General features: G+C 43.7%; 1 protein-coding gene across 1 annotated transcript in view; it reads left to right on the forward strand.

The window, feature by feature from the left end:
• Positions 1–591: 591 nt before the first annotated feature.
• GTF2E2 (general transcription factor IIE subunit 2) overlaps positions 592–13,613 on the forward strand; it is an 86,502-nt gene continuing 73,480 nt past the window's right edge. Inside the window, exons 1-2 of the mRNA XM_075337767.1 lie at positions 592–725; positions 1,515–1,675. Of these exons, the coding sequence (XP_075193882.1) occupies positions 1,519–1,675 (157 nt within the window). The 5' untranslated portion in view covers positions 592–725; positions 1,515–1,518. The remainder of the gene's footprint in view (positions 726–1,514; positions 1,676–13,613) is intronic.

Here is a 13,613-nt window from a genome sequence, read left to right on the forward strand (position 1 = left end):
GCACGCCAGTGATGCTCGTGTTGTTACACCGCAGCCTAGCTGAAGAAGCTTTCAGGATACCCCGGGCTCTATGGGCAGATAACCCAAACTATTGTCACAGATGGAAGCGGTGGCCAAACATGGCTGAGCTACAATGCTGACAGCCAATAGCCGGTGAGCGACCCAGGCACTGACATATGTGGACTTCCAGTATAAGACTGCACAGTGACAACACAGAGCCATACTGCACACTGTCACATGGACTGGACTGACTGCTGAACTGTGTCTGAGGAGCAGGAGACCCCTGTAAAATTGCCGTATTGCCACCACAATGCAGAAAACGGTATGAAGAGTTAGGGCTGGGTTACATATCGCCCCCTACTGGCAGGACAGAGGAACTCATAGCACAAGCCTATCAATTATTATAGCACCCAGGAGCGCCTCCTTGTACTGGCTCCTTACTATCCAGACCACCGACTCCTACTCATTCCATTCTAGTCACAGCTGAGAAAGGAGGGCGCTGGCGGTGACGTCATCAGCGCCGCGCCCGCTATGCCTGCCGTGACGTATCAGTGCGCGACACTATTTTGTTTTGTTAAACTTTATTGACAGACAAAAGTAGGGACAATCTGACCGACGTTGCCGGCGAGTGTGGAACTGACGTCGTGGAGGGGAAGGCGGCGGGCTGATTGGTCGCGCCGAGTGCGGTAGTTTGTAGCGAGTTTCTGGTCACACTCCGTGGAACTGTGAGTGAAATTCATCGTCATACAATACGGTGAAGCCTTAGAGATGGCTTACGTGCCCGGGGTGTGGGTACAGCTGTGGGAATGCTCGGTTGTGTACACAGACTGGGTTACCTGGTGTTCTCAGGGCAGGATGGCACAGCCTGGACGTGTTATGCCAGCTTCCCTCTGGTCTTTCACTAGTACCACATGTGTAGGCAGTATCAGACTGGGGCAGCAGGGGCCCACCAGTAGTATTCACTCCGGGGGGCCATAGATCAACTATATGCAAATATTTAATTCACACAAGTGTACAGTGCCAACTACTGATCACAACTGGGGGGGTAAGTGACGTATTATTACAAAGGGGCCCACCGGAGGATTCTCCTGCCCCCCAGTGGGCCAGTCCGAGCTAGGGGGTACATATAATGCATATAGCTGAGCTCCTGCACTTCATTGCTTCCTCATCTCACCCCAGGATTTCCCCTAGCACCACCTGCTATTAGTGTGTAGCCAGTTTTACCTGAGCTTGTGCCTGAAATAAGGCAGTGATTGTGCGCATAGGACCTATTATAAGGGGTATTCAAGTAGTGACATCGATTGACAATACTCATGTAGTTCTATACTTATATTTACTTGTTTGTTTATAACAGCATCATAGTCTGTAGCACTTAAACATTTTCACTGCACAGAACATTTCGTCCATTCAGTCTGTGGCTGAATATATGAAGCCTGGTTCCAGGACCATGTATCTGTTGTGTATTGCTTATGATTTCTACAATTCCTTAATATGATGCTCTATTTTCTTACCAGCACTATGGATCCTGCCCTCTTGAGAGATCGGGAGCTCTTCAAGAAGAGAGCCTTGAATACTCCTGCTGTGGAAAAACGCTCTTCTGCCGCATCAGAGTCTTCGAAGAAGAAAAAAGCCAAGCTTGACATTGGTGGGACATCCAGTTCCAAGCAGAGTTCAGGTTAGTGCATGTAAAGAAAATCTTATGATAGAAATTAATGATGGTATAAATCGATTCACAGGACCCGATCTAGTGGCTGCATGAATAGTGCCTGCAAAGTGACTCCTACCTGATGACATCCCTAGTTCCTTTTTTGACTGGCTAGCCCAGGACGACATCATAGTAATAGCTTGACGAACATGTGACGTCGTACCTGGCCGGCTAGTCAAAAGGAAAATTGTAAATGCTAAGTGGTATGAGACTGCCAGAGATCACTGACCTGACTGTTGGATCAAGTCTTGCAAATGGATTCACCCCAAGTTTCGTCCTAATCACATGCACATGTACAGTATAGCACAAAAGTGAGTACACATCTCACATTTTTTTTTTAAATATTTTATTTCTTTTCACGCAACAGTACTAAAGGCCGCTTTACACACAACGATATAGCTAGCGATCGCACCTGCCCCCGTTGTGCCTGTGTCATGGGCAAATTGCTGCCCGTGGAGCACAATATCGCTAGTACGCGTCAAACGCACATACCTTCCTAACGACGTCGCTGTGGCCGCCGAACAAACTCTTTCTTTAAGGGTGAAGTTCGTGGGGTGTCACAGCGACGCCACACAGCAGGCCACCAATAGAAGCAGAGGGGCGGAGAGCAGCCGCATTAACGTCACTCCCACCTCGTTGCCGGAGTACTCAGGAACGCTGTTGTTCGTCGTTCCCGGGGTGTCACATGTAGCGATGTGTGCTGCCTCAGGAACGACGAACAACCTGCGTCCTAAAAGTTCAACGATTTTTTTTAAATGAACGATGTGTCAACAATCAACGATTTATCCCTTATTTCAGATCATTAGCGGTCGCTCGTAGGTGTCACACGCAACGACGCCGGATGTGCGTCAAGGAATCTGTGACCCCAGCGATATCTCGTTAGCGATGTCGTTGCTTTAAGGATATGACACTTTGATACAATATAAAGTAGTCAGTGTACAGCTCGTATAATAGTGTAAATTTTGTGTACCCTCTAAATGACGCAATAAACAGCCATTAATGTTTAAGCCGCTGGCAACAAAAGTGAGTACACCCCACGTCAAAATTGGCAAATTAGCCATTTGACCTCCCCGGTGTCATATGACTCAGTGTTTCAAGGACTCAGGTGTGAATGGGGAGCAGTTGTGTTAAATTTAGTGTTATGGCTCTAACATGCTCTCAAACTGGTCACTGGAGGTTCAACATGGCAAAGAATTCTCTGAGGATCTGAAAAAAAGAATTGTTGCTTTACATAAAGATGACCTCAGTTATAAGAAGATTGACATCACCCTGAGACTGAGCTGCAGCACGGTGGCCAATATGATGATTGACCACGGTGACCATATGGTGATTTATCAAGGCAAATTCCACTCAGAACAGGCTCCGCCATGGTTGACCAAAAAAGTTAAGTGTACGTGCCCAGCGTCATATCCAATGTTGTCTTTTCAAAATAGACATATGAGTGCTGCCAGTATTGCCACAGATTTAAAGGGGTGGGGGGGTCTGCCTGTCAGTGCTCAGACCATGCATTGCACACTGCATCAAATTGGTCTGCATGGCTGTCTTCCCATAAGGAAGAAAAAAAAAACAGCTGTTTTTTTTCCCACTCTTTCCCATAAGGAAGCCTCTTCTAAAAGTAATGCACAAGAAAGGCTGTAAATAGTTTGCTAAAGACAAGCAGATCAAGGACATGAATTACTGGAACCATGTCCTGTGGTTTTATGAGACCAAGATAAACTTATTCGGTTCAGATGGTGACAGCAAGCAAGTGAGGAGTACAAAGACAAGTGTGTCCTGCCTACAGTCAGGCATGGTGGTGGGAGTGTCATGGTTTGGGGAAGCACGAGTTCTGCTGGCAGTGGGGAGCTACAGCTCATTGAGGGAACCATTAATGCCAACATACACTGTGACATACTGAAGCAGAGCATGATCCCCTCCGCTTGGAAACTTGGCCACAGGGCAGTAGTCGAACATAATGACCCTAAGCACACCTCAAAATGACAACTGCCTTGCTAAAGAAACTGATGGTAAAGGTGCTGGACTGACCAAGCATGTCTCCAGACCTAAACCTTATTGAGCTTCTGTGGATCATCCTCAAACGGAAGGTGGAGGAACACAAGATCTCTAACATCCACCAGTTCCGTGATGTCATGGAGGAGTGTAAGAGGATTCCAGTGGCTCCTGTGAATCTCTAGCGAACTCCATACTCGAGACTTAAAGAAGTGCTAGATAATGGAAACCACAAAAAATGTTGACACTCTGGGGTCATTTGGCCATTTTCACTAAGGGGTGTACTCATTTTTGTTGACAGTGGTTTATACATTAATAGCTGTGTGTTGAGTTATTTAGAGGGCACTCCAAATTTACACTGTTATATAAGCTGTACACTGACTACTTTATATTGTATCAGTGTCATATCTTCAGTGTTGTCCCATGAAAAGATAAAATAAAATATTTACATAAATGTGAGGGGTGTACTGACTTTCGTGATATACTGACACATCAGCCTGATCAGTGACTGACCAACCTCTGTAAATGACTGGCCACTGTTTTTTGACAATTTCAATGAAAGAATGCATTTTATAGCACCTACATGTTTTATGTAATTATCCCTACCACCGTTTAATAATGTGAAGAATGGGCTGAACAGGTTAATTAGTGTAAAATGTGAACTGCATAAAAAGTAAAAATAAATTCAACATTGCATTGTTTTTCTGTATCCTTTTTGAAATAAAATGTATGTAAATGACACAGTAAGTTATATGAATCCCTGAACTGCACCGAAACATACAAATTCTCCTGCATTAGACAAGCCTCCTACAGCCATGTCTGAGACAATAGGAAAGTGATTACATTTAGAGAGATCAATAACAAAATATTGGCTAGAGCAAAACCCAGATAAATAATCCAAACATATTATTGAAAATATCAAAATTGTTTAATAAGAATGATAAAAATCACATAAATAACACGACAAAATACGTGAAATTGAGGTCAAGGAGGAGTAAATAGTAAAAAACTGCTGCGGGCGGGGGCAGGATAAACACTAAATATATGTAAATTACCAGCCACAAGTAAGACAATGGGCGAAAAACAACCTATCTGCATAAGTGGTTTCCACCCCATCCACAATGTATAGATGAGAGAGTTTAATATACAATTTAGTGCCCATGCGAACATCAGTGTCAGTGTCAGAGGTTATCCCTACATCAACAGGTTAAGGTGGCCCAGACAAGTATAACTTGCCCATATTGAAGGCCCCCGCACGCAATCTGACGCGCGTTTCGCCACGAGCGCTTTCTCAAGGAAGGAGTACATTTAGGCCCCCTTCACACGTCCGTGATACACGTGCGTGTTTGGTCCGTTTCCGTATATACCGGAGACATGGCCAAACGTGCACCAATGTTAATCTATGATTGTGGTCACACGTGTGTTATTTCATTATGTCCGTGTGTGCGTGTCCATGATCCGTATGTGTTTGTGTTTTGCACGGATGCATGTCCGTTTTCTGCACGGAGCACGCACACAATGAAAGTCTATGGGTATGTGCACACACGTTAGTAAACACGTATGCATCTACCTATAGTCCGTGTCCGTTTGGTGTTTTTATTTCTAGTGATGTCGGCTATTCTTTCTATTTCTGTGTATGTCGGTCAATCTCCCTGAGTCCGTCGGTCGGTCTCTCTGTCGGTCTCTCTGTCCCTCTCTCACAGTCTGTCGGTCAGTTCCCCCCCCTCTCTCATACTCACCGTTCCCCGATCACCGGCGCGGCGCTGCACAGCATTCACACTGCTGCGGCGGCTTTTACTATTTTGAAAAAGCCGGCCGCTCATTAAACAATCTCCTATTCCCTGCTTTCCCCGCCCACCGGCGCCTATGATTGGTTGCAGTGAGACACGCCCCCACACTGAGTGACCGGTGCCTCACTGCACCCAATCACAGCAGCCGGTGGGCGTGTCTATACTGTGCAGTAAAATAAAGAAATAATAAAAAAAAAACGGCGTGCGGTCCCCCCCAATTTTAATGCCAGCCAGATAAAGCCATACGGCTGAAGGCTGGTATTCTCAGGATGGGGAGCTCCACGTTATGGGGAGCCCCCCACCCTAACAATATCAGTCAGCAGCCGCCCAGAATTGCCGCATACATTATATGCGACAGTTCTGGGGCTGTACCCGGCTCTTCCCGATTTGCCCTGGTGCTTTGGCAAATCGGGGTAATAAGGAGTTAATGGCAGCCCATAGCTGCCACTAAATCCTAGATTAATCATGTCAAGCGTCTCCCCGAGATACCTTCCATGATTAATCTGTAAATTACAGTAAATAAATAAACACACACACACCAGAAAAAATCCTTTATTAGAAATAAAAAACACACACATATACCCTGGTTCAACAATTTAATCAGCCCGAAAAAGCCCTCCATGTCCGGCGTCATCCAGGATGGTCCAGCGTCGCATCCAATTCTGCTGCACGGAGGTGACAGGAGCTGCAGAAGACACCACCGCTCCCGACAGCTCCACGCGGCAAATGAAGACAGCCGCGCGATCAGCTGAGCTGTCACTGAGGTTACCCGCTGTTACTGGATCCAGTGACAGCGGGTAACCTCAGTGACAGCTCAGCTGATCGCGCTTCTCACCTCAGTTGCTGCGTGGAGGTGACCGGAGCGGCGGTGTCTTCTGCAGCTCCTGTCACCTCCATGGAGCAGAGCCGGATGCGACGCTGGACCATCCTGGATGACGCCGGACATGGAGGGCTTTTTCGGGCTGATTAAATTGTTGAACCAGGGTATATGTGTGTGTTTTTTATTTCTAAAAAAGGATTTTTTCTGGTGTGTGTGTGTTTATTTATTTACTGTAATTTACAGATTAATCATGAAAGGAATCTCGGGGAGACGCCTGACATGATTAATCTAGGAGTTATTGGCAGCTATGGGCTGCCATTAACTTCTTATTACCTCGATTTGCCAAAGCATCAGGGCAAATCGGGAAGAGCCGGGTACAGCCCCAGAACTGTCGCATATAATGTATGCGGCAATTCTGGGCGGCTGCTGACTGATATTGTTAGGGTGGGGGGCTCCCCATAACGTGGAGCTCCCCATCCTGAGAATACCAGCCTTCAGCCGTATGGCTTTATCTGGCTGGCATTAAAATTGGGGTGGACCGCACGCCGTTTTTTTTTTTAATTATTTATTTATTTCTTTATTTTACTGCACAGTATAGACACGCCCACCGGCTGCTGTGATTGGGTGCAGTGAGGCACCTGTCACTCAGTGTGGGGGCGTGTCTCACTGCAACCAATCATAGGCGCCGGTGGGCGGGGAAAGCAGGGAATAGGAGATTGTTTAATGAGCGGCCGGCTTTTTCAAAATAGTAAAAGCCGCCGCAGCAGTGTGAATGCCGTGCAGCGCCGGGGATCGAGGAACGGTGAGTATGAGAGAGGAGGGGAAACTTCAGTCACTCGGGGGATTAGCGGTCACCGGTGAATCCTTCACAGGTGACCGCTAATCAGTACTCAACACAGAAAGAGCCGCGGTATGAGGATGAAGTCGGGTGAAGTTCACCCGAGTTCATTCTCCTCGCGCAACTCTGTCTGCTGTCAGCCGACATTTATAAACGACATTGTGCATCACACACACGGACATTACACACGGACATTCCACGTACACATACACGTTAATTCCACACGCACACACGGACGTTCTACACACAAACACGGCTAGCATACGCAATTCACACAGGTGCCACACGGACCATAAAAACGGACACAAAAACGGGACACGGACCCGAAAAACGGCCCGTAACACACGTGCGTGTTTTTCACGGACGTGTGAAGGGGGCCTTAGAGAGAGAGAAAAAATGGCTGGTACTTAATGAGGAAATATAAGTTTTTGGAATAGTGGCTGCAGAGATGAGCAAAACATAGGTTTTATTTTCCGTTTGTCCCCTCCATTGCGGAGACATTAGCTTGTAAAGTTTAGGTTATAATTTATTTCAAGTGCAAGGGGGTGTTACCAGGGATTTTTCACTAGGGCGTGTACTTCTTCCCCTGCATGAGGTTGACCAATTGGAGCAGGACTGTCTTTCATTACACCTCACAGGAGAAGGCATGTCCTTTTCATCTTCTGGTCACGTGTCTTCTGCTTTATAATTGGTCAAGCAAAAGTCACCGCCCACAAGACAAATCTGGTAATTCCCCCCTTGGGTTATCCTAACTTATAATCTAAGCAAGCTGAGGTGCTCTGTACAGACGTGATGTGGCCGAGTAGTTCGGTGCGCTTTTTTCATCTATTTGAAAGCCAAAGCTGTCAATCTAGGAAGAGGAGGGCGAAGATAGATGGAAACCAAGGAGGAGGAAAGGAGCACTGCGCTGCTCATCTGTGCCAAGGGTGTACCAAATGCTTACGCTTGGTTTCAACAGTCTTTTGTTGCTGACAGACTCCCTTTAAGTGGTTTGATTGGGTTGTATGTGCAATTATTCACTCCTTGCTCTCTTACCCCCTGCCCCCTTCCCCCACAATGTGATATCAGGGTGTTGATGGATTACAATGCCTTTCTGCCATCATCCTGCTTGTTTGAAGCCTGTCCTGTGGCTGGGCTTCATAAGAGATTAGTAAATTGTGCAAGTGATCACGTTAACCCCTTCAGCCCCCGGGCACTTTCCGTTTTTGCGTTTTTGTTTTTTTGCTCCCCTTCTTCCGAGAGCCGTAACTTTTTTATTTTTCCGTCAATCTTGCCATATGAGGGCTTGTTTTTTGCGGGACGAGTTGTACTTTTAAATGAAACCATAGGTTTTACCATATATTGTACTGGAAAACAGCAAAAAAATTCCAAATGTGGAAAAACTGCAATAAAAGTGTGATCGCACAATAGTTTTTGGGATGTTTTATTCACCGTGTTCACTATATGATAAAACTGATGTATCTATGTGATGCCTAAGGTCAGTGCGAGTTTGTAGACACCAAACATGTATAGGTTTACATGTATCTAAGGGGTTAAAAAAAATTCACAAGTTTGTCCAATAAAAGTGGCGCACGTTTTGCGCCATTTTCCGAAACACATAGCGTTCTTATTTTTTGGGATCTATGGCTCAGTGATAGCTTATTTTTTGCGTCTCGAGCTGACGTTTCTAATGGTACCATTTTTGCACAGATGCTACGTTTTGATCGCCTGTTATTGCATTTTGCGTAAAACTTGCGGCGACCAAAAAAACGTAATTTTGGCGTTTGGAATTTTTTTGCCGCTACGCCGTTTACCAATCAGATTAATTGATTTTATATTTTGATCGGGCATTTCTGAACGCGGCGATACCAAATATGTTTATTTTTTAACCCTTTAATTTTCAATGGGGGGAAAGGGTGGTGATTTGAACTTTTTAGGTTTTGGTTTTTTTTTTATTTTTTAAAACTTTTTTTTTTTTACATTTTTTTTTTTTTTAATTTTACTAGTCCCCCTAGGGGGCTATAGTGATCAGCAATCCGATCACTCTTATCTATCTGCTGATCACAGCAATACAGCTGTAAACAGCAGATTCAGTCACTTTGTTTTTCCCTCTGCTCTCGGCCGAGGGAAAACGAAAGTGAAACTTCGTAGCTGCAGGCGTCATCACATGACCCTGTGCTACGATGGCAACCACCGATAGTCACGTGATAACACACGTGACTTCCGGTGGGGGCGGCGGTAAGTAAAAAACATGGCCACGCGCATTTATATCTTGCTGCCAGACTTTGGCAGCAAGATTTAAGGGGTTAATGGCCGCGGGTGGAAACAATTCCACCCGCGGCTAGCAGGCACACATGTCAGCTGTTGAAAACAGCTGATATATGTGCCGATCCACGCCGCCTGCCCGCGGCAGGGGGCGGGGCTTAACGGGACACGATCCTGGACGGATAGATCCGTCCAAGGTCGTGAAGGGGTTAAAGTGACCTATGGCCATGTGCAGATGTTGAGTATTTGATGAGATTTTTACCTCGGTATTTTTAAGCCAGGACCAGGAGTGGGTATAAAATGAAGAAGTGGTGACGTGTTTCTATAATACTTTTCCTCTGATTTGTTCCACTCCTGGTTTAGCTTACAAATACTAAGGTAAAAAAACCTCCCCAAATACTCAGTGTGCATGTGGCTTAAGACTGTTACTACTGTGAGGTTTTGATGTTGCAGATTTTATCCACCAATTAGGTAAATTAATCCCTTCCTGACAAGTGCATCTCAATAAATTAGAAAATCTTCACAGTTATTTATTTCAGTAATTCAATACAAAAAGGGAAATGCCTATATTATATAGAGTCATTACACAGAGTGATCTATTTAAAGTATTTATTTCTGTTAATGTTGATGATTATTGATTACAGCCAATGAAAACCCAAATGTCATTATCTCAGAAAATTAGAATATTATATAAGACCAACTGAAATAATGATTTTAAACTCAGAAATGTTGGTGCCTACTGAAAAGTATGTACAGTGAATGCCTCAATACTTGATCGGGGCTCCTTTTGTATGAATTATTGCATCAATGTGGCGTGGCACGGAGGTGATCAGCCTGTGGCACTGCTGAGGTGTTATGGAAGCCCAGGTTGCTCTGATAGCAGCCTTCAGATCATCTGCATTGTAGGGTCTGGTATGTCTCATCTTTCTCTTGACAATACCCCATAGGTTCTCTATGGGGTTTAGGTCAGGCGAGTTTGCTGGGCAATCAAGCACAGTATTGGTACTTTTGTCAGTGTGTACAGGTGCCAAGTCTTGCTGGAAAATGACATTTGCATCTCCAAAAAGCTTGTCAGCAGAGGGAAGAATGAAGTGCTGTAAAATTTCCTGGTAGACGGCTGTGCTGATTTTGGTCTTGATAAAACACAGTGGACCTACACCAGCAGATGACATGGCTCCCCAAACCATCACTGATTGTGGAAACTTCACACTAGACCTAAAGCAGCTTGGATTGTGGCCTCTCCACTCTTCTTCCAGACTCAGGGACCAAGATTTCCAAATGCAAAATTTACTTTCATCTGAAAACAACACCTTGGACCACTGAGCAACAGTCCAGTTCTATGACTCCTAACCTAGGTAAGACGCTTCTGGCGTTCTCTATTAGTCAGGAGTAGCTTGACACAAGAAACGCAACACTTGTAGCCCATGTCCTGGATACTTCTGTGTGTTGTGGCTCTTGAAGCACTGACTCCAGCAGCAGTCCACTTCTTGTGAATCTCCCCAAATTTTTGAATGGTCTTTTCTTAACCATCCTATCAAGGCTGTGGTTATCCCGGTTGCTTGTGCACCTTTTTCTACCACACTTTTTCCTTCCACTCCTCTTTCCATTACTATGCAATTACTGCAATTACTATACAAATACAGCACACTGAACAGCCAGCTTCTTCAGCAATGACCTTATGTGGCTTACCCTCCTGCAGTGTGTCAATGACTGCCTTCTGGACATCTGTCAAGTCCGCAGTCTTCTGCATGACTGTGTAGCCTACTGAACAAAACTAAGGGACCATTTTAACACTTAGGAAGCCTTTGCAGGTGTTTTGTGGTAATTATTCTAATTTTCTGAGATAATGACTTTTCAGTTTTCATTGGCTGTAAGCCATAATCCTCAATATTAACAGAAATAAACACTTGAAATAGATCACCCTGTAATGATTCTATATAATGTGTTCCCTTTTTGTATTCCTTAAATAAATTAACTTTTTCAGATTATTCTTATTTATTGAGATGCACTTAAGCTATTTTCTGTTTTTGCATTTACGTTTTTTCCTTCCGTCTTCCAAGACCCATAACTTGTTAATTTTTTCATCCATATAGCTATATAAGGGCATGTTTTTTTGAAGAAAAAGTTGTACTTTTGACTGGCACCATTCAATTATCACATGATGTTTTGGAAAGTGGAAAAAAAAATCCAAATGCGGTGAAAAAGCAAACAAAAAAAACAACATAATCCCACAATTATTTTTATGGTTATTCATTTACAGTGTTCATTACATGGTAAAACATACTCAGCGGTTTGATTCTCCAGGTCAGTTAGTGTACGGCGATACCAAATATGCATTTTTTTTTATTTCACTGGTAAATATATATATATATATATATATATATATATATATATATATATATATATATATATATATATATATATATATATATATATATATATATATATTTTGCTTGCGTAGCCGCATTTTTGTTTGCATTTTTGATACTGCACTTTTTTGTTTCTTTTTGATATGTCTTGTTTTAAAAGAATGAGGTATTATACAGTGATTACACCATGATTAAAACATCACTTTTGTCTGTGTAGCAGTACTTCTCAGCAGCCGGATACACAGGCATTTAACCAGTCGAATAACTGGAGACCGATGGACCTTAGTGCAAAATTTGGGTCTGGGCCCCAACTCCCTGCAAGTTGGTCAGATGTATGGGCCCCTGTAGCGTTTTGAATCCTATAAAATTATACGAGCTACCCTCCCCCACCTTCATTATATAGTAATGCCCCCCATCTTTTACTAATGTACCCCAATCCTGGGCCCTGTCCTGGCAGATATGTCTCCCGTCCTGGTATATACCAGGATAGGTGACATACAGTATATACAGTGCCTTGCGAAAATATTCGGCCCCCTTGGATTTTTCAACCATTTCCCACATTTCAGGCTTCAAACATAAAGATAAAAAAAAATTAACATTATGGTGAAGAATCAACAAGTGGGACACAATTGTGAAGGTGAATGAAATTGATTACTTATTTTAAACTTTTACAAAAAATAATTAACTGAAAAGTGGGGCGTGCAATATTATTCATCCTCTTTAAGTTAATACTTTGTAGCACCACCTTTTGCTGCGATTACATCTGCAAGTAGCTTGGGGTATGTCTCTATCAGCTTTGCACATCGAGAGACTGAAATTCTTGCCCAGTCTTCCCTTCCAAACAGCTGGAGCTGAGTGAGGTTGAATGGAGAGCGTTTGTGAACAGCAGTTTTCAGCTCTTTCCACAGATTCTCGATTGGATTCAGGTCTGGACTTTGACTTGGTCATTCTAACACTGGATACGTTTATTTGTAAACCATTCCATTGTAGATTTTGCTTCATGTTTGGGATCATTGTATATAGTTTGGCATTGTGCCCAAAAAGTTCGATTTTGATTTCATCTCACCAGAGCACCTTCTTCCACATGTTTGGTGTGTCTCCCAGGTGGCTTGTGGCAAACTTTAAACAACACTTTTTATGGATATCTTTGAGAAATGGCTTTCTTCTTGCCACTCTTTCATAAAGGCCAGACTTGTGCTGTGCACGACTGATTGTTGTCCTATGGACAGACTCTGCCACCTCAGCTGTAGATCTCTTCATCCAGAGTGATCATGGGCGTCTTGGCTGCATCTCTGATCAGTCTTCTCCTTGTTTGAGATGAGTTTGGATGGACGGCAGGGTCTTGGTAGATTTGCTGTGGTATGATACTCCTTCCATTTCAGTATGATCACTTGCACAGTGCTCCTTGGGATGTTTAAAGTTGTGGAAATCTTTTTGTAACCAAATCCGGCTTTAAACTTCTCCACAACAGTATCACAGACCTGCCTGTTGTGTTCCTTGGTTTTCATGATTGTCTCTGTGCTTTAAACAGAACACTGAGACTATCACAGAGCAGGTGCATTTATACGGAGACTTGATTACACACAGGTGGCTTATATGTATCATCATCAGTCATTTAGGACAACATTGGATCATTCAGAGATCCTCAATGAACTTCTGGAGTGAGTTTGCTGCACTGAAAGTAAAGGGGATGAATAATATTGCACGCCCCAATTTTCAGTTATTTATTTTTTATAAAAGTTTAAAGTAAGCAAAAAATATAGTTCACCTTCACAATTGTGTCCCACTTGTTGTTGATTCTTCACCAGAAGATTAACATTTTTATCTTTACGTTTGAAGCCTGAAATGTGGGAAAAGG

Source organism: Anomaloglossus baeobatrachus, chromosome 1 (genome assembly GCF_048569485.1).
Source record: "Anomaloglossus baeobatrachus isolate aAnoBae1 chromosome 1, aAnoBae1.hap1, whole genome shotgun sequence".
Lineage (NCBI taxonomy): Eukaryota > Metazoa > Chordata > Amphibia > Anura > Aromobatidae > Anomaloglossus > Anomaloglossus baeobatrachus.